At 42.4% G+C, this 22,158-nt stretch overlaps 1 protein-coding gene across 6 annotated transcripts in view; it reads left to right on the top strand.

The window, feature by feature from the left end:
• The window catches only part of ZC3H7B (zinc finger CCCH-type containing 7B), a 47,673-nt gene extending 32,549 nt beyond the window's left edge, over positions 1–15,124 (top strand). For 5 of the 6 annotated variants that reach the window (XM_083400887.1, XM_083400884.1, XM_083400886.1 and 2 more), the window contains exons 18-23: positions 531–664; positions 3,099–3,204; positions 6,720–6,828; positions 8,422–8,552; positions 9,358–9,521; positions 10,584–15,124. In XM_083400887.1, the coding sequence (XP_083257013.1) occupies positions 531–664; positions 3,099–3,204; positions 6,720–6,828; positions 8,422–8,552; positions 9,358–9,521; positions 10,584–10,776 (837 nt within the window). In that variant the 3' untranslated portion in view covers positions 10,777–15,124. The remainder of the gene's footprint in view (positions 1–530; positions 665–3,098; positions 3,205–6,719; positions 6,829–8,421; positions 8,553–9,357; positions 9,522–10,583) is intronic. The other variant, XR_014502413.1, reaches the window with a different exon arrangement.
• Positions 15,125–22,158: the final 7,034 nt, after the last annotated feature.

Here is a 22,158-nt window from a genome sequence, read left to right as displayed (position 1 = left end):
TCTGATCTCGTCGATTTCGGATCCTTCCCGTCAGTCTATCAAGTTCTGCATAGTCCGTCATCTTCATTCTCCATTCTTCTAATGTAGGTAGCTCCTCTTGCTTCCATTTCTGAGCCATCAGTATTCTTGCTGCAGTAACTGCGTATAAAAACAGCTTCCTTTCTTTCTTGTTTATCTCATTCCCTGTAATACCAAGTAAAAACGCTTCTGGTTTCTTAACAAAAGTGTACTTAAACATTTTCTTCAATTCATTATATATCATTTCCCGAAAGCTTTTTACTTTCTTACATTCCCACCACATATGACAGAATGTACCCTCTTTTTCTTTACATTTCCATTCGAATGTAATTTTATCTTACTGTTAGGATCTGTTTTTGCAGTCTTATTTTGTCACTTGCTTTATTCTGCAGTTCTCATAAAAGAACATACGTGTAAAAATGTGTATTGTCTTAGTAAATCTAGCTTGTCCAATTTTGTGGATGCAGCAACTCCCTCCACCAACTTCCTTCCTTCCTCCTTCCCAATATCAGGCTTCTGCGAGGACTCCCACGTCAAGCACTTTCGACCTCCAAATGAAATTTGTTTGTGGCCAGTGTTGGAGGAATGGGCAGGTGGTGGAACCAGACAAGGACCTCAAGTACTGTAGTGCCAAAGCTCGCCACTGGTAGGTGCCCTTACCTATTCTACTGCCTGTAGAACGTTTTCCTACCATATATTTTGTGGAGTGCTTTTATTTAAATGATTGCTGTGGTTTTCTAGGGTTTTGTTTTTATTCCTTGTAGACTATAAAATGTATTTGTGGTCATTTTTGAACTGAGTCAGTGCCAGGCATACCTACTCTTGTGGAGGAAGCTGTGTGGAGAAAAAACATGGGGAAAAGGGAGATTAAAAATGATGCAGAGTTTATGGGCCAATTACTTATGGGTCTGTATTGTTTTAATACAATGTTTTGATAATGGGACAGGTGCCCCCCCCCCATTTTAAAAATGGAGGTATACTGAGGCGTTCCCAAAGTAAAGGAAGGATTGAACTCTGATTAATAAGAATACACACAGAGGTTTGAAGGGTGCATATCATAATCTCTGTCCCTCTACCCCATGGCCCAGGTCGTTTTATTCACAAAATAACTTTTTACAGAGTGTTCGTAATCAATCAGACTTCTTCTGAGCATTTCAATAAACCCCACATTGGGAAAATTTAAACTACCAAAACTAATTAAGCACGCATATTGCGATCATTATCACCTTCAGCTGAGATCTGTTTCCTGGCCCTAAGATTAACATCCTAAGATTAACATATCAGAAAAGCTACATCAAAAGAAGCTGCCCACTATCTTTGATGACCCAGGATGCCTGCCTGCAGTACGTGACTTGTCAAGAAAGAGAAATGGAACAGGGATGCAGAGGTGTGGATTGATCAAGAATCATATCAAAATAGTTTAAGCCCAGTCAACGCAATGCTTTCACTTTGCTGACACAGATGGCTTACTCTATATTTATAATTCCTCATGGCAATCCCACCTGATCACGACAGTATACTTCAGCTTTGCACTAAAAAAGATTACTATAAATGCTTGATTACCTTGTAAAGCAATGGGCAGGGAGTTTGAAGCCAGCCCATTTTGATTCTGCTTCCCAAGGTCTTCCCCTTTCCTTGGCCTAGGAAGCACGGTTGCTTCCCTAAGTAGGCAATGTGTCAGGGATTCCCCCAGGCCTGACAGCTCTAGCACAGGCTGCATCTGGGGAATCCTTGGGCATTATTAGTCCTTCCTTCAGGGTTATGTCAATGATCATATTCTGGCAAAAAGGAGGAAACGGGTGCTGTCTGCTGCCTCCCCACTCGGAAGGTATGCACAGTGCCTCCACACACACCTTCAATTAGCCTTCTAAAATCTTTATCCTAGTTGGTGCCTGTCCTGGACCTGAATGGATTGTGTGTATTTGTTGTTGTTTTCAACTGCTTTTATATTTATAGTGGTTGTTTTTCAAAATTGTTCACATACACAATTGCTTTTAAAATTGTTTTTATATACAGTCATACCTTGGAAGTCGAACGGAATCCGTTCCAGAAGTCCCTTCGACTTCCAAAACGTTCAGAAACCAAAGCGTGGCTTCTGATTAGCTGCAGGAAGCTCCTGCAACCAATCGGAAGCCCCATTGGATGTTTGGTTTCCAAAAACAGCATGCAAACTGGAACAGTCATTTCTAGGTTTGCGGTGTTCGGGAGCCAAAAAGTTTGAGAACTAGGCTGTTTGAAAACCAAGGTATGACTGTAGGCAACTTTTATATTTGTCGTTATAGTGTAAATCATCTTGAGATGCCTCTTGAGGAGTAGCAAGGGTAAACAAATAAGGATATAGTGAGATAGATGCCACCAATGGTTATTTAGATACTGGATTTATATCCCATCTTTCCTCTGTGGGGGTTAAGAGATCTCCCTCCCATTCAGGCATTGCTACTCTACTTTAGGAAGGTGCCTTCACACACTGCCACAGACCTGGACATAGTAGCTGCCTAAGTTTTCAAGGCCTAATTCTCTCCCATGGCACACTAGTGTGCCCTGACAAGCAGTTCTGAAAGCTTTTCCTTAGTCTATAAATCATACAATCTATGTGATACAGGACCAGATGATCTGCCTCATAAGACTTTTCTTATCTGCTATTGCTTCACACAGTTTATTTTGGCAATCAGTTGTTGCATGTTGTCCTCCCCACCTCCCCACTTGCTACATGGCACAGAGCTTTCCTTCTTTCTAGCAGGGAATTCTGGATTCATTCGCTCAGTCTGTACAGTGGTACCTCAGGTTAAGTACTTAATTCGTTCCGGAGGTCCGTTCTTAACCTGAAACTGTTCTGAACCTGAAGCACCACTTTAGCTAATGGGGCCTCCTGCTGCTGCCGCGCTGCCAAAGCATGATTTCTGTTCTCATCCTGAAGCAAAGTTCTTAACCCGAGGTGCTATTTCTGGGTTAGCGGAGTCTGTAACCTGAAGCGTATGTAACCTGAAGTATATGTAACCCGAGGTACCACTGTACACCAGTTGTCATAAAAGCCAGACTCTGCTCATAATGGAACATTTTCTGATTTGTCCCCCCCGTAGTTGGACCAAGGAGCGCCGTGTCCTGCTTGTGATGTCCAAAGCAAAGAAGAAGTGGGTGTCTGTCCGACCATTGCCTTCCATCCGCAACTTCCCTCAGCAATACGATGTGAGTAGCACTGTTGTTTTGCAGATGGCGCTTAACATAAGAACATCATCGGAGCCTGCAGGATCAGGCACAACTAGTCCAGCACTCTGTCCTTACAGTGGCCGGTCAGTTGCCTATTGGAAGCCACAAGCAGAACTTGAGCATAGTCGCATTTTCCCCACTTGTGTTTCCCAGGAACTGGTATACATAGGCAAACTGCTTCTGGCACCAATGGTAGACCATCACCATCCTGCTTATTAGCTGTTGATTGCCTTATCCTCTGTGAACTTATCTCTTTTGAAGCCAGCCAAGCTTATGGCCACCACTGCTTTTTGTAGGCGTGAATTCCCTAGTTTATTATTATTATTATTATTATTATTATTATTATTATTACTCAGCTCAGGGCAGTTCACAGAATAAAATAAAGGATAAAAACAATAAAACAATTTAAACAAAAGAGGAAGGTTTTCAGCTGATGCCTAAAAATATATAATGTAGGTGCCAGGCGAACTAAGTGCTGTGCGAAGAAATGCCCTTTTTTTGACTGCCCAGAAACTTGGATTCCTCTTGAGATGAGAGCGGGAGAAAACTTTTCTCTATCCACTTTCTCACTGTGCATCATTCTTTGTATCTGCCGTGTATCTTACTCGCCTTTTCTCTAAGAAGCCCCAAATGTTGTGTGACCTTTTCTTATAGGTGAGTTGCCTTTTCTTTCCATTCACACAAGCTCTGTATGGAGTGAGAAGGGAGCCAGAATACAGAAGCCGAAGGAGGAAGAGCTCTTTACGGGAATAGCAGAGTTATTGTTAGACAAAAAACAGGTCTGGTTGAAGGCCAAGATTAGTCAGTGGTGCAATAATGAAAGAATATTTTGACACCCGTTGAAATCACCCATGCAAATTTGGTGGTTTTAATTAAAATCCTTGTTCCATGGAAGACTGGTTGGCTCTAGAATCGGGTATAGCGTTTCACCTTGGGTTACCCTCCTCTAATTCAGAGTGCTGTGTGTGTGAAAAGAAGCTGGTGATAGTCCTCAGTTTGTTTACTGCCAGAGAAGGTGTGGCACTAGCTCCTGGGCTTGAAGATGACGTGACTTCAAGTCAATTCAAGGATTTGGAAAGCACTGCTCATTCAAAAAAGAAGAAAACTATCAAGAGGAGCTCTTAACGTTAAGCCCAGTTGTGGGTGAACATGTTGCAAAACTTTTTTCTATTCCTTTTTCCTAAGGGAAAGGAAGACTCAAAATGACCAACAATATTTGGTAAATAATGAGCAAGCAATACATACATGTGCATATATTCACACATGAATGTTCAGATCTAGGCTTTTCATGTGCCCCTAGAGTCAAATGTCTCCTTGCTTTAGGAGAGTTTTCTATAAAAATCACCCAATCCCTTTTTTAAAAGACTTGTATTCTGCTGCAAAAGGAAATAACTGTGCTTCAAAAATGGTTGCTACAAGGAAGTGAATAATTTTACTGCTGTACTTCTGTTGTTTGCTAAGTGCATGGATGGGGAACCGTTGGCCCACCAGATGTTATTGGAATCCAACTCCCGGCCAATGGACTCCAACTCTTGGCCAGTGGTCAGAGGATGATGGGATTTGTAGTCCAACAACATCTGGAGACCACAAGTTCCCCATCCCTGGCTAAGGGAATAGTTTTTGTTTACTTTGTTGGAATTGTTCATTAAATCTGTTTCTAATCCGAGTGTCTGTTGTCTATTTCCTTTGAGCACAAAGCCAACATCTTCTGTTTCCATGAATGAGTAAGGATGAGGAAGAGACGTTAAAAACAATTCCTTTGGAAATCATTCTCCTAGAGCATAGCATGACTGTGGATGAGGAATGGGCAGTTGTGCTGTAGCCTCCTCAGGTTGTGGTCTTTTCAAGAACTGAAGAGGCTTTGTGGTAGAAACAGGAACTGAAAAGTGAGATATGAGGGAAAGGGAAAAAGCTAGCAGTATGTCTTTGGAGGAGAAGCTTTTCTTCAGTTCTCCTCCTATATTTATATTTTAGTGTTTTCTATTCAACTCTGCAATCTAGGAGGTTCTTGGAGAGGTATTCAAGAAATCTGGCCTTGATTTGTCTCCATTTCCAGAAACGGAGAGAGGATGTGGTCCAGAGTAACTTCCTGCTATGTTGGTATGGCAGGCAGGTCTCAGACTCTCCCCTCTGAGCTTCACTGTGATGCCAGGCTCTTGCTTGAAAGCATGCTTGAATGTAGCATATTGAAGGTGTACTATTCTTAATTCCGTGATGCAGCCTTCCATTTCAAAGTAGATCTCTGTGTAGCTGCATGTGCTAGAATGCACCTGCAGTTCTTGGGAGCGCTTGTCCAACACAAGGACAGACATAAGCGCTCTGAGAGAGGAAGTGGACTTAAAGAGTAGTAGGTTTTCCTTTGTACCCTGTGTCAAGGGGAAAGATGGCAGTGTCTGAAGACCTTGCTTAAATTGCAAGTGTGAGACATATGGCAGGACTTCCAGGACTTGCAGAAAGCAAGTCTCTGGTGTTGATACTCTGGAATAAGAGGCGGGTGGGGAGGAGCCCATGACTCCAATCCCTGTGACACAGCAACTAGTAGTGTTCTGCACAACAGCTGCTTTTTGAGTGAGGGGAGAAACTATGCCACCACCACCCTAATCCTGCTATGGATCACACAACCATTCTGAATTGACTAGTAGTGATCCATATGAAGAAATTGCTGCAGTCTGTATGGCTTATTGATAACCAGGTGCATTGATTGGCAGTGCACCTGAAACTCAGAAGGCCTTCATCCAGAAGTGCTGCAGCAATTGCTAGCCTCAGGAGGTCCCAGAAAATCAGCAGAAAGCACAGGAACAATTCCACAGCAGGCTTCGCAGAATAACAGTGGGTTGTTGAATAACCTCCATAAGCCCCCAGTGTATCAGTCTTCTGCTTCTTTTTCTTCTTCTTTGCTTGTCATCTTTCAGGTGTATGTGTTGGAGGTGGGTTCTATCACCACAGAGTCTTTAATGGCATTCAACATATATACAGTGATAAAAACCAGAATAAACTTGTACCAATAAACTTGAAAATTTAAATCCTACAGCTCTCAGGGCTTATCCTCACTTACCTCTAACCTGCTCTTTCCAGGCACAGGTCTGCACTTAAAAACTCTGTGTCTGAGCATGGGTTTTTTGTTTTGTTGCAGTGAATACCTGCTCTTTAGCACTCAATTGGAGCAAACGTCAATTCAGATTTTCCAGAGATTGCTATTTGCTCTGATTGAGCTTTAAAGAACAGGTTTTTGTTGCCGGGGTGGGGGTCAACTTCCTTAATGCTGGAAGGCTATCACCTGTCAAGCTGGAGAGACAAATTTGTATGTTGTTATCATTGCCTAGTCACAGATTTGCAGATACAGTCTGAAGCAGAATTAATTCGCAAAGCTTGCTCGTCCCCTTTTTGTTTGACTTAGCACCATTCTTAGCTACTTCATCCTTTTTTCTTTTAAGGGTGGAGGGTTTTTTTCTTCTTTTTTAAGGTTTGTGTGTGTGTTTTCTATCTCTTTGCAGCTATGCATTCATGCACAAAATGGCAGGAAGTGTCAGTATGTTGGAAACTGCTCTTTTGCCCACAGCCCTGAAGAGAGAGAGATGTGGACTTTCATGAAAGAAAATAAGAGTGAGTGGAATGTATGTTTGGGAGCAGGGGGAAAACTCTCTTCCATTCTAGTTCCCCATTCCCCCCTTTATAGGAAAGCTAGCTTTGAGAGTGATGGACACACTGCAGCTTAGTGAAGATGTAAGTCTGGCTCCCTGAAAAGCATAGTTTGCAAACCAAGGGCTGGTCTTGTGAAACTTGCTCCTTCCTTCCCCTCTCCAGAGCAATTGTCCCTTCCTTCCCTGTGCTAATTGAAGTACTGCATTATGAGGACACCAATGTATAAAATAATTGGGAATCTTGTCTCTTTCCCCAGCTTAGGAAGGTGAGTTTGGAGCTCTGGGGGAGACTGAGAGCTTATATAGCAGCGGGAGACTCCATTCCTGCTTGGCTTTCTCTGCCAGGCCCTGTTTTCAGGCACTTACCTGCCTCCTGAACAGCCAGACATGCTGTTAGCCAAGCATGTTCTTGCCTTGCTTCTGTCTCCTCCGTTACTGGAGCTCCGGGGGTGATGATTGGTGGAGGGATGGAATCCAAGAATTATCCAGGAATCTAGGCTACTGGTGTTGTGAGCTCTGGTCCTGGGGCCAGGAGTTCTGGATCTGGCAGGGTTGCTGGCAGTGAAATCTGCTCTGCTCCTCTTATGAAGAGGTTCCAGTCTGAGTAGGGCTAAACCTGGATAGGATTAAAGCCATGGCTTGAAATTGGTTTACAAACCATAGTTCCCTAAAACTACAGTTAATGTCAGGAAGGGGGTGCAGATGACTCCAGAGGAGGGAGGAGCACATGCATAAGACTTGACTCCCGATCCACAGATACCCGCAGTTTACAGGAGTCAGCTTTAAATAGGAACCACTAAATAGGAATTTAAATAGGAATTGTATTCCAAAATGTCACACGCATGTATAGCTATCTTCTTCTGTGCCAGCTGAAACCGTGTCCTGCACCTTGTGCTATTTTATTTTTATTTTGTTTATTTATCGCATTTATATCTCACCTTCTGGGCAGCCTTCCAGGGGCCACATTCCAGTAATGAGCAGGGCCAGAGGCAAAAGTGGCTTTTAACTTTGTACAGTAGTCTAGTTTCTACACTCAGACACCTACCCCTCTCTCTTCTTCATCTAGACAAGGGAGAGCTATGATCAGAGTCCAGGGACAAATTCTACCCATCCAAAAACACCCAAGGGGGGGTTGAAGCTGGGTTGGTGGGGAGGTAGCCTAGGGGTGTGGGGTGGAGAGAGTCCCAGGGCCCAGATAGAGAACCTTGGAAGTTCACATTTAGCCCCCATGCCTGAAGTTCCTAACACCTGCCTTCAAGAAAAAAGTATTTTTGTAAGTCCTTTCAGGTGTGGTGGGGCTTTGGCTCAGTGGCAGAGCGCGTCTTTTGCATGTGGCAGGTCCCAGGTTCAAATCCAGGCATCTCTAGGTAGGGCTTCTAGAGAGACCCCTGTCTGAAATGCTGAAGAGCTGAGCTACAAGAATGCTAAGATAGTATCAAACTAGATGAGCTCTTGCTCTGATTTTGGTATAAAGCAGCTTGTAAAGCTTTCCTCTTGGCGATATTGTGCTTGGTATGACGGAAAGGAGGCTCATCAAACTGATATTTCATTGCAGTTTTGGATATGCAGCAGACCTATGACATGTGGCTGAAAAAACACAATCCTGGGAAGCCGGGTGAGGGGACACCTCTGACATCACGGGAAGGGGAGAAGCAGATCCAGATGCCCACTGATTATGCTGACATGGTAACATCTTTCTCTTGCGCAATCTGTCGCTTGCTGGTTGATGGAGGGCCACTTCATTAATTAAATGGAGGGCCACTTCATTAATTGCATGTATTTTGCTGGAATGACATGAAGTATTGGGAAGACCCAATCCTTGTATGAGTAGTGAAATATACGAAGGATTTAATGTTGACTCTATTTTATTACACACACACACACACACACACACACACACCCCTGTGCCCCTGCTCACTGTTTCACTCACCAGTCCCCCTGCCATTCTCCCCACATTAACCCCCAAGAGCTTCTCCTTCCCATCCCATGCAACTACAAAGGTTGCTTTTCACTTTCCCAGCCCCATTTCTGAAGTTACTTTTCTGTTCTGTTGTGCAGCCCCATTTTGCACCTGTTTTCACCATCCTCATTGCCATCCCTCCTACTCCCTCTCTTTTGCAGCCCCTTGCACCCAACTCTTCACATGCACCCCCTTTTTTCCTCCCCCTCTTTTTTCTCTCCACCACTCCCCCCACAAAACCCAGAAGATCTTTGGCACTTGCAAAACATTTCGGAAAGTGGATAGTAAAGGAAAATCTAGTTGGCGAACAAACTGTGAAACACATCGAACAATAGATTTCTTTTATTATTATCTGAGCTATTTCTATACAGCTTAATTAGTGGAAATGTTTAAGTCATGGGCAAATTGGTTTTATTGAACGCTAGGCGTGGAGGTGGTTGGAGAAGCCCTTTCTAACCCTTTTATGGAGCAGTTGTTCAGTGAAACAGCACGAAGTTAAAGAACTGTGTTCTCCTGTTATCTGATGGCTAGATGGGTTACCATTGCTGGCTTTGTGGGAAGAACAGCAACAGCAAGAAGCAATGGCAGCAACACATTCAGTCAGAGAAGCATAAAGAAAAAGTCTTCACATCGGAGAACGACTCCAGCTGCTGGAACTACCGTTTCCCAATGGGGGAGTTCCGGCTGTGTGAAAGGTACTGTGCACAAAACTACCCCCTTCTCATCTGGTTACATATGCAGTTAATATGTAACTCCAGATTAATAAAGAGAACAGTCCTTGGCTTCAGCTCTTCCTCACCCTATTGCCGTCTAGCCTTAGGAAGAGTTCTGAAGGACTCAGAAGCTTATGTACTGTTTTGTCACGTTTTGGTTGGCCTGGTAGAGTTATTGCCCTAATACTGATTTGGAATTTTCTAATGGGGCAGCACAGCTACTATTTACTTTTCCAGGTTAAATGTTTATTAGTAATAGGTGGAGAGGCACATCTATTTATTTATTTTTAATAGGCGGAGAGCCAGCTTTTATTTACCGCTGCCAATTCACTTTCTAACTGCTGCCACCAGATGTCTGTACTACATTGTTTACCAACATCTTTAACTATATCTCAATAGCTGGTGAAATTCAGACATGGTACAAAACTGGCCAGACACACTTTCATAATAAAAGTAAGGTAAATGTAAAGGGACCCCTGACTATTAGGTCCAGTCGTGACCGACTCTGGGGTTGCGGCGCTCATCTCGCTTTATTGGCCGAGGGAGCCGACATACAGTCATGTGGCCAGCATGACTAAGCCGCTTCTGGCGAACCAGAGCAGCGCACGGAAACACCATTTACCTTCCCGCCAGAGCAGTACCTATTTATCTACTTGCACTTTGACATGCTTTCGAATTGCTAGGTTGGCAGGAGATAATAAAAGTAACAATATATAATTTACTATAAACTATAAAGGCATGATAAGTTTGCTGTTGTTTCTTTAAGACTTATGTTTGCTTTCTTAAGGTTATCATAGCTTTAAACAACAGTTACAGTTTAGATGTTGCTCAGCTCCAGCTCCCATCATACCTGACAATTGACCCGGCTGGCTTGTTTGCCAAAAAAGTGTCCCTCTTTTGCCTTGGGCCCTTGCTATGTTTCGTAGAAAAAACCCTTTGTAGTTTGAAATTAGTTTTCTGATGTCAGATACTGAAGAACCAAGGGAAATGGTTAAAAATGAAAAAACCCTAAAGTCTCTTAAGCCATGTGTTGTCCTCCTGCAGATTCCAGAAGACAAAATCCTGCCCTGAAGGGGAGAAGTGTCACTCTGCTCATGGCCAGGATGAACTGACAGAGTGGCTGGATCGGAGGGAAGTCATGAAGCAGAAGCTGGCCAAAGCCCGCAAGGATATGCTGCTGTGCCCCCGAGATGATGACTTTGGCAAATACAGCTTCCTATTACGGGATAGCATATAATTTACTGAGGGTGGTGAGAAAACAGGCAGGTTTTCAGAACCAGAGATGTGGGAAGGGAAGGAGCAGGGCAGTGACAAAGAGACTGGTAGTTGTTCCACAAACCTTTCTTTGATTGTAAGATAATCAAGATGATTTACTGATGTTGAATGGGATTTTGAATTGATTCATCTATAGCCAGGGAACACGATGCTCCTTTTGTTGTTCTATCTCCCCTGCTCCCTTTTTAAACATAATTTTTCAATTTACCACTTTTCAACTTAAAAAAAAAGAAAAAGATACTGTTTTGCGGTGTTTGGTAAATAAGAGGGAGGGGGCTTCTCACTTTGGTTCCCAAGATCCTGGATCCTTTATTTGGGGTGCCTGATTGCTGGACTATTGCAGCATCATAGACATGAGCATAGAGAGATAGTGGAGAAATGATGAGCAAGTGGGGTTTTGTTCAGTGTTGGTGACTGTGCAGTGCTGTGTGCTTCTTCTCCACAGACACCCAAACTATTGTGTAGAAGAATAAGGAAGTAACTTAAAACAAGCCCAGTTCAAGCTGTCTTTAAAGTTTTGAGGTGACTCCGGTGGTTGCTGTAGGCAATAGTAAAAAATAAGATCATATTTTTCTCTGTGTATTCTAAGATTACCTCCTCCTTTCTGCCCATTCCAATCCCTCTCAGGTGAGGGAGGACAATGAATTTCTAGTCCAGCTAGAAAGATTATCACTACATTGCCTTTGGAGATGGAGGCAACAGTATATTCCCTGCCTTCCCATATAGCTAATTCTGTTACCCAAAAAGCAAATTGATAACAGATTATTGTGTTGGACCTTTGTTTGATAAGCATAACTGTGAAGATTCTTCCTCCTACAGTTGGAGCAATTGCACAATGCAGTCTTTACCTCTCTGTAGAGACACCTAAAACCAAGATGCTCTTTTGAGGATTGACACGTGCTTAAGAAAAATTAATGTTTGCAGGTTGTGCAGAGAGCCTGCTTGGTTGTTACTGAAAGTGTGCCAGTTCCACCTTAGTGCCCCCCCCCCCCCCGTATTGGATAGATGTGTGTGTCTGCAAAGACCAAAAAGCAATGATAGCAGAAATGGACAGAAATTATGTAAAAGGAATCCAGTCGTTTAGATTAAAAAATGTTTGCCATATAAAAAGCAGAGTCAGGTTGGAAACCTTTTTTTTTTTTTTTTTGGCCATGTAAAATATGTGGTGCCACTCAGATAATAAAAAATGTAACTATACTTGAAATCAAAGATAGAATTAAATGCAAAGAGAGAAGTTAAAAATATTTCCACAAGAGAAACTGGTTAAACCAAGGTTACAAAGTAGGAGAATAAAACCTTTCTTGCATATGAATGTTTCATTTCCAAAACAAATATATTATCTACAAATAGCCTCCAGCAACGAGAACACATTAAATCAGCTTTCTGTCCCTTCTCTGACAGTGGACAAGGTTCCTAGAAGTCAATACGATCTCTTCTATATCAGTACTATTTAATACACCTTTTGAAGTGAGCTTCCAGAGGCTATCGTCCAAAGCTTGCTTTCTATGAGTTAAGTTCCATTGAACGCCATGGGGCCTGCTTTGGGGGTAAGCATGTTCAGCACTGGGCTGTAAACGTCTGCAAAAAAATGATGGGAACATTAAACAAAACGTTCTGTGAAATAGGGGTTGAAGAAGGGGGGGAAAGTGCTTTCATTTTATGACACTTGGCATGATGTGTGTGTTGGACACATCTGTTCTGGATAAGAATGCAGGTGATCTAAAATGTGCAGAACTTATATTTTAGCAAGCTAAAATGCTCAGCACTTGTGACTGAACAAGTTGGCGCAATTCTGTTTTTGGGTCTAAGAGGAAATGCACTAATATGTGTATTACAAATTAGTATGCAGTATTAGAATATTTGCTTTATGTTTTGCAAGCAGATGATGTGTGATCTGAATGAGGAGGTTTCATGCTGAGATGTATCTATCTAGGACCTGCAGTCTTGGTTATACTAGCTATTTTATGAAATTGTCCAACTAAGAGTTTTTGATATTTAATCAAATTTTATAACCCTTTCCTACTTAAATAATATTAATTAAGATAATATAAGCTATCCCTATAGACATGAAGAGGCCCAAATAATTGTGATAAGGGGAAGTAGAGTGAGCAGGGGAACATAAGATCACTAGGTTAGGGTTCTCTGAAACCTTTTGTTGCTTTATTTTCTTTCTAACTGATGATCAGATGCCCCATTACTCATTTTTGTCAGTATCTGGCCTTCACACTTATTAACCCACTTGTACCTATCGTAAAACCAGTTTAAAGATATTTGCTCTTTATAAGCAAAACCAGCTACTTGTTTTCAAATAGGCTTATTTTGTTGGACGAATAACTCGTATTCCTAAAGAGGAGATGTAGGTACTTTTCATTGCTATCTTCTAGGAGAAGGTTATAGCTTTTTGTGTGTTTAACTCCCAATGAATGGTAGTCATGTACCCTGACCACCACCATTCCATGGAATAATCCACACATACTTTTCTTGAAAGCTATGATTCCCTTTTATTGATTTGATTATTCTAGAATTTGAAACAAAACCACTCATATCATGTTATGTGTCTTCCATTGGCCTAGATTTTGATAAAAAGGGAGTTGGCATTTTCTGCTGTCTTTCCAGTTTAGTAGTCTTAATTAATTTGACACTGGATTAAGCAAAGCCACAGAAATTCAACTGCAACTGAATGAGCCAAATCACTCCCCTTCCCACACATAAGCATTCTGTGTATTTGCTTGTTGTCTGCTTGGTCATTATGCTTTCAGTCTGTTGGTCCTATTTCTCAAAATACTGATGAGAGCAATTGACCAGCTTCTGGAGTTGAAATGTTAACCTATTTGGGACAGACAGAGGAAAACACACATAAGAAAATGGATGTTTAAAATTCTTAAACTATCTGCATCTAGAAATGTAACTATATAAGTGTATGCTCTACCATGAGTTATAATATGTGAATTTATTTAGATTATGGGGTGGGAAATGTTTCCTTTCCTCTTTAATTAAAAAATAAACTGCTTTGCAGCCTTTTTTACTCCAATCAATACTACTTTGATGGGGGAGAAAACGGCTTTTGTGGTTTATGGAAGTAGAGTTTATAGGGGTGGGAACACATATTCCTGGGCATTGCAGTGAGAATCAACTTTTGTTTTTTCCTGATATGATAACCTGATATGTGGTGTTGCAGTATTTTGTCACTGGACTTGTTCTAGTGTGTATATATGTAACCCTTCCATAAAACATATATACACAGGTATTAAATATATCACTCTATATAATATTATATATGTATGTGGTATCGAAGGAATCTTTTTTTATTGAGGGTTAAGGAAAAGGACTCTAGCTAGGGAAATGCAGCATCTCTTATTGAAACAAAATGATGTTGGGGGGAGGAACAGTTCTGTTGCGTTGAAAAATAATTATTTATGCTGACAGGGGATCATTACTCCAATTAGTGGTGAACTCACCCATGTAAATATCTGCCCATTCCATGGAAAGAAATGTTCATCTAATAAATAAGGTGCTAAAGAAAACCTTTTGATTATTTTCTTAAGAAAATGGACGTTGTCAAGAGCAGGGGGTGGTACTTTGTCCTCTGTTTATCTTTTCCCCTTTGTCTTTATATAAATAGGATGGGATTATTTTTTGTGCTATAGCATCTCACTGTATCCATAGCACTAACAGTTCTTCAGTAATCAAGGGTGTCAGCCCAGTGCTCCAGAACAACTGAATAAAAGAAATAAGCATTTGGATAACTACCATAAATGACCTACCAAGGGAAAGATTTTCAGGAGGGCGGACACATCTGAGAATTATAATGAAATTAGGTCACTGGTTATGTTTTTTAATACTGAACAAACTGTGCTACAAAGAGCTTGGCAATGCCCCTTTCTTAACATAAAATAAAGTTATTGGTCCAGTCACTGTATTATAAAATGCTCCCAAAAAGGAGGGAGGACTCCTTTCCCAGATCCTCAAAGTTGAGGGAAGGGTAGGTTTGAATGGGATAGTGATTGACCAGGCCTTCAACCAGGCCATCCCTAAGAAATTGAGTGATAGGGGAAAGCCAGTGAAGGGAGATGCTATATTTCTAAGCTGATCTTGTAATAAGTTGGAGAGTCCTTCAAAATGTCTTTGTATTACTATATTTTAAGAATACCACGCTTTACTATTACAAAGAAATCCATAGTACCTTTCAGAAGGTCTAGTATCCAAGATAATAATGTAGATGTTCTAACAACTTTCTTGTTCCTAATGAGACAGATTTGCTTCTTTTAGCCTTTGTAATAGAAAATAAAAGTGTGCACTTTAAACCCTCACCGTGTGTGCTGTATTATTCCTTGGAACGAGAATGGAAAGGTGGCTCATCTGTTTCTTCATGCATGGGTAATATGCCTGGTATGAAACATGATCAAAAGGTGATTCATTTGTGGCCTAGGATAGATACAGTGGTGCCTCGCAAGACGAAAAGAATCCGTTCCGTGAGTCTCTTCGTCTAGCGGTTTTTTCGTCTTTCAAAGCAACCCCATTAGCAGATTAGCGCTATTAGCGGTTTAGCGGCTATTAGCGGCTATTAAAGGCTTAAGGGATTAGCGGATTAGCTGCTAAAAGGCTATTAGCAGCTTAGTGCCTTAGAAAAAGGGGGTGGGGAGCGGAAAAAAAATCGCAGCAACTCGCAAGACATTTTCGTCTTGCGAAGCAAGCCCATAGGAAATTCGTTTTGCGAAGCACCTCCAAAACGGAAAACCCTTTCGTCTAGCGGGTTTTCCGTCTTGCAAGGCATTCGTCTTGCGGGGCACCACTGTATTTCTGTTTTAGCTACCTCTCATTTAAAATGAAATACCAAGTCTCATGTCACACAGTTCCCATGATGTCACTACTCTCATTACTTACGTACTTCAGATGTGGGGAACCTCCAGATGCTGCTGAATTACAACTCTTATCATCCCTGGCAATTGGCCGTTCTTGCTGGGACTGTTGGGAGTTGTAGTTCAGCAACATGTAGAAGGCCAGTGTTTCCCTACCCTTGATGTCCTTGGTCAGCACTCCTGATCAAATGACTGTTGCCCCATCCCACTTGTACGTACCACAATGACATTGGCATTGCTTACTGAAAAACAGAGTGGCAAGAATTTACTTCTACACCACTGGTTTGTTACCCAGGTGAGGGAACACCTGAAATAAAACATGGAACTAAGAGAATAAAAGCAAGTGCAACAGATCCAAGTTAGGGACCTAGTTTATTAACTACTGCACATGAGGACAGAACAACTTAATAATAAATAATAATAATAAATTTTATTTATATCCCGCCCTCCCCAGCCGAAGCCGGGCTCAGGGCGGCTAACAACACTAAAATAATACAACATTCTAAAATCATTTCATTATAAAATTAATTCAAATCAAATTGATGGCAACCATTGGGCTAGAGTTCTGTGAAGATTGCCAAAGGAGGGAGTCAGGCTGTGCCCTGGCCAAACTTAGCAGGGTTGTTCTTGCCAAACTGCCAGTTAAGAGAGTCTGCCCTGAGGCAAATCAGAACAAAGCTTTTACAGTATAGTAGTTCAAGCACAGCACTCTTAAATAAGAGTCATAAAACATCAAACCTTCTACTTACATCTACCCCAGCCAATAAGGCCAGTGGCCAGGGATGGTGGGAATTGTAGTCCAAAAGCATTTGGAGGGCCACAGGTTTTCCAACTGTAGTATAGACTGGCTAAATATGCAGATCATGCTTGATTTTTTTAAAATGATAATCAGCAGGAGAGAAGATTTTCTGAAACTCTAATTCTGCCTACATGCAGTAAAGTGTGTGCAAAGGAGAGAGAGAAGATGTATGTAAACCATTAAACTTGCTGCATGGTTCACATTCATGTAAATCCTGCCTAATCTGAGAGGCGGTGCCTGTGCCATGCAGGAAGGTGGTTATGTACTTTATAAGCACATTGACAGTTCTTGTTGCTATTTAGAGATGTTAGCACATGGCCCATACATTCATGGGGCTTGTGGCCTTATTACAAAGAGTTGTGTACAGTTAGCTTGGTGTACTTCACTATACCTCAGGTTAATCAGCTCTTCAGTCTCCCAAGCTTCTATGGTAGCAAATTACCACAAAGCAAATTGCTGTTTGAAGATGTCAATAATCACAATGTTATAAATACATGTAACCATGATTGGCGCTTTTGGCCATATAGTATTGTAGTGCAACTTCATCTGAGACAATATTTCAAATATGTGACTTAAAGCATTTTTTTCTCACCTGCTGCTGATGTGCAGGTGTAAAAGACGAAAAAACAACAACCCTGGAGTGAAAGTTCACAAAACGGCTTGCTGATGCCTTGTGGAGGGATGGAAGAGGCCTGTTACTTTGTGGTGTTGTTGTTTTTTAAATCAAAACTGGTGTCAGATGATTATACCACCCATTGCTGATCAAAGTGAGGGGAAGTACACAGCCACCGAAGAGTCTTGAGAGGAAAAGGGGAAATGGAAGTCCATGGGATGGTGTGGGCCACAGGAAGTGCTTATTTTAGGATGTCACATGTACTGTTTACTAATAATTGGGACATTCATGCCATCACACACTGATTGGCATGAGGACTACTGAGGTCAGGCAAAGGACGTCAGAAGAGCCCTGCCTGATCTCACTGTGGCCAGCTAGGTGCCTGGGGGCAGCCACAAACAGGACATGAGCACAAACGGCACTCTGCCCTCAGTCTGGATTCAGTCACTGGCTAGAAGGTCCAGAGGCTTTTCTCCCTCATAATATGAAAGCTGGGCAAGATGGCAATGAAGCTGAATGTTAGAAGCACAAAGCATAAAGGAAAGGAGGTACTTCTTTACACAGCACATAGTTAAACTACAGAATACGCTCCAGTAAGATGTAGTGATGTCCACCAAGTTAAATGGCTTTTGAAGGATTGACAAACTCATGGAGGATAAAGCTAAGTCCTACCTCTGCCTTCAGAGGTAGCATTCTGTGTACAGTGGTACCTCGGGTTAAGTACTTAATTCGTTCTGGAGGTTCGTACTTAACCTGAAACTGTTCTTAACCTGAAGCACCACTTTAGCTAATGGGGCCTCCTGCTGCTGCAGCGCCGCCGGAGCACAATTCCTGTTCTCATCCTGAAGCAAAGTTCTCAACCTGAGGCACTATTTCTGGGTTAGCGGAGTCTGTAACCTGAAGCGTATGTAACCTGAGGTACCACTGTATCAGTTTCCAGGAAGTGCAAGTGGGGCCAATGCCATTGCACTCAGGTCCTGCTAATGGAAAAGAATACTGGGCTAGATCCAGCTTACATTCTCTTAGGGTTGCAATGGACAGAGTTCTACAGGCCCTCTTCCATCCAAAGAAAAGGCTGCTTGGCTGTCATAAGAACGTAAGAGGCTGCTGGATCAGGCCAGTGGCCCATCTTGTCCAGCATCCTGTTCCCACCATGGCCAACCAGATGCCTGTGGGAAATCCCCAAGCAGGTTCTGAGCACAGGAGCCCTCTCCCCTCCTGCAGTTTCCAGCAACTTGTATTCAGAAGCTTTGCTGCCTCTGTGGAGGCACGGTCATTGTGGCTACTAACTACTCATGCCCTTCCCCAAGGATCGTCTTGTCAGTTGCCCCAAAACTGTAGGTAGGTGAAAGAAAAAACGTACCGGCTGCAGTCATTGGTTAGTGGCTTAAGAACAGGTGGGAGGCTGCCCATTCCTCAGAGCAAGAGCAGACATAACAGCTACATCTGCTCTCAGAGTCAGTGCCATGCGGGGAGGATGGCTATGCAAGAGTTAGGAAAAATTCAATTATATTTTTTAAAACAATTATTTACAAAATATTTGTACAAGTTGCTGAGAGCCTTAAGTGGCATGGGACATAAATTGAATAAATACATAACCGTTTGAAACTGTTGGGAAACTTTCTCAGTTTTTTGTTTTGTTTTCAATTTGTGATTAAGTGGTTTGCCATGTTTGGCTATGTATTCCTAACATGATCCAAATGCATTAGGCAGCTATGAATGATCAGGTTTGGCAAAGCGCTGGAAGAATGCTTCCAAGTCTCTGTTAATTAACTTCAGTTTTTACTGGTTTTAGTTTCTTCATTCCAAACACATAGTTTTCTAGATGGGATTCAACCACCAGGTCACCATCTGGTAATTCTGATATACTTTTTTTCTTTTAAGTGTATCATCACCATCATTCTATTTGGAATTTTATTTTCTTCCCCAAAGGCAGCTGTTTCAGCTATTGGTGTATCATATCCACTGTGCCCAAGAGAACTGGCAACTAATCTGATACATTAAAGAGAACATTTGGCTGTGAACATGGTGGAGACTTGGGTTCAAGTTCTCACTCAGCTATGGAGGTCTATTCTACAGATCTGGTGGGACACAGTGGTACCTTGGTTTTCAAACTTAATCCGTTCCGGAAGTCCGTTCCAAAACCAAGGCATGCTTTCCCATAAAATGTAATGCAAAATGGATTAATCCATTTAATCCATTCCAGACTTTTAAAAACAACCTCCAAAACAGCAATTTAACATGAATTTTCCGATCTAACGAGACCATTGATCCATAAAATGAAAGCAATAAACAATGTACTGCAGTCACACAATCAATCAGTAGCTGAACTGGGTTCCACATGGTCACACACCAAAGAAAAGAGCCACATAAACACAAAATAAATAGCAAAAACAGACAGACCTCAGCGTAACTCTCCAAACGAAAGTGTGGCACTCCAAACAGAAGTGTGGCACTCAAATTGGAAGTGTAACACTCAAAATGGAACACGTTCTACTTCCGAAAAAAGTTCGCAAACCAGAACACTTACTTCCAGGTTTGCAGTGTTTAGGTTCCAAGTTGTTTGAGAACCAAGGCACCACTGTATTTGGTCTATTCTCTTGTGGTGACAACGGTATTCAGCTTTCAGGCTGCTAGGCTAATTAGGCTTGGCACACCCACAAATGTGACAGGTATGTGTTTTGCAGGTATTTCAGTTCCTTGCATTGGGCAAGGATCTTGCAGGTAAGGCCTCCAGGCTCAAAGCAGTGTGTGGGAGGGACTTGTGTAAGGGGTGCCAAGGGAAGAGCTGAGGCTTGTTAACATTGCTTCTGGGCAACTTGTCTAGGTGTGAAGCGTGACTGGGGGATGGGATAGCAGACTGCACCCATTGGAATAATCACAGTTTTAAGCAGGCTTTGCAACACCTATCGCTACTGGACTGAGATGCTGACATAATCACACAACTGATTCAAAATGGTACCAGTCTGTCTCTTTGTATAAAATAGACGGCACACACTCCATCCAAAGAACCCTGGGAACTGTAGTTTGTTAAAGGTGCTGGGAACTGTAGCTTTGTGAAGGGTTAACTCCAGTTCACAGGATTTAGGGGACGTTGCCTTAAAGTATGTTATGTTCACAGTGTGGTAAAGTATTTGAACATAATTAGGAACATGGTGCCTAATAAAGCATGACTTAAAACTGATGACAAACGTAAGAAGATTAATTGGCAGCTTTGGATGATCCCTCTCAGTATCAAGCTTATATAGCATTAGGAATTAGAGTTATACTTGAGACCAGAAGGGCTCTAAACTTGCCCTGTGGGCCTCTAGATATTGCTGCACCTCTGTTCTCACCAGTGGCGTAGCGTGGGTTGTCAGCACCCGGGGCAAGGCAAGTAATTTGCGCCCCCTAACCCGTGGATTTGCGCCCCTAACCCTAACCCCCAGATGTTGCGCCCGGTGCGGCCGGCCCCCCCTGCACCCCCCACGCTACGCCACTGGTTCTCACCATCCCTGGCCTTGCTGGGTGGAGCTGAATGGGTCAGTCCAGAATCTAGTCCAGAAATAGCCAGAGCATGTTTAACAAAACTCAAAGTCTGCTTTATTCAGATAGTGTGGCAGCTAATGAACTAGCCTAAGCTGTTAAAAGGCACCTCTAGCCACCAACGACACTTGTGCCCCAAGTGCCACCCCCAGACTATGTATAAGGTCACTGCTCTATTTTAGTTTTATATAAATATGGCTTTTAGATAAACAGTACAGATAGGTTCCTGGAAATCTTGCAATAGATTTTCTGCTGATGCCATAGAAGTAGAAACTAGATTACAAGTAGGGTGTTTTCCACACCCACACCCAACTCTGAAGCTTAAAGCAGCAGCATGGTGTGTCATTTTACTCCATGAGAAACAGGATGAATGAAAGTGACCCATAATTCTACGGTCTTAGCTACATTGGTGGCACATGCTATAACTTTGGTAGAGTGTATTTGACATCACATGTGCACCCAGCAGCAAAATCAAAAGCAAAGCAGTATCTCAAACAAGTTCTCCCCAACCTGCATTTAATGCCACAAATTCCCACCAATCATAGATGAGTATGCCCATGGCATCTTCAGATTAGTCATATGCAGAATGTGGATCTCTACACATGGCAATTAATTTTCCCTATGATTCCTTTACTTCACACCCAGGCCAGATTAAAGGACCCCACAGCGCAATTTTCACACACCATCAATCACTCCAAGAATTGCTGGAATTTGCGTTTGATGAACCACTTGAAGTGCAGGTGGTCATCTTCTTTATGAAGAATGGGAGCACAGAATTAGTTTGTGGGTAGCAGGGTTAGTTTGTGGGCAGCAGTTGTGATTCCACCTGAAAGACTGCTTTGTTGCAAACAGAAGCAAGCAAACAAACAAACTCTACTGCTTCTGCCTTGCCAGGTCATATATTAGGTAACTGAATTAGGTACCATGGGGTTTTATCCAAGAGATAGAATTGTGATTATACTACTTAAGGTTTATCTAATTTAAGACTAAGAACTTTGATCCTATGGGTCATGACCCCACACAAGACACTGAGTAGCATATGAGAAATAAATATAGAATGTTGCCTACAGTATTCTGATGGAGAAATCAGAAATACTGGCTAAGAGGTGGCAGCTTCCAGGGTCACACTGCGAACCCCTTCCTAAGAAGACGGATGATTTGCAAAGCCGCTCCACAGTCTGAAAACAAAACAACACCAGGAGGAACTACGGCAACTAATGGATTTATTCTGCCTGATTGAGAGAGCAACCTATGATTTACTGGCCCGAGATTGGCATTATACTTTATGGTTGTGATAGACTTGTTGCGCCGACTATCAGAATCCTCCTTTGATTTCTTGCCCGTCTCTTCACACTTGAGATTTAAGCCTTTCCTGCGACCGAGCCCATTTCCTCTCGCAAGTTAGGTAACCGGCCCAGTTCTTTAGGGCCTGATTGGCTGCAGCGGGCCCTGTAAACCAGCCCTGGCAGACCGGCCCGGCCCTGTTTGCCATTGGCCAGCGGGGAGTGGGCGGGGCGGGCTGAAGAGTTCTGGGCTGCGTCCGTCTCT

Source organism: Podarcis tiliguerta (genome assembly GCF_965153285.1).
Source record: "Podarcis tiliguerta genome assembly, chromosome: 10".
NCBI lineage: Eukaryota > Metazoa > Chordata > Lepidosauria > Squamata > Lacertidae > Podarcis > Podarcis tiliguerta.
The sequence above is the reverse complement of the archived record's forward strand: the minus strand, read 5'-3'. Positions and strand labels throughout refer to the sequence as shown.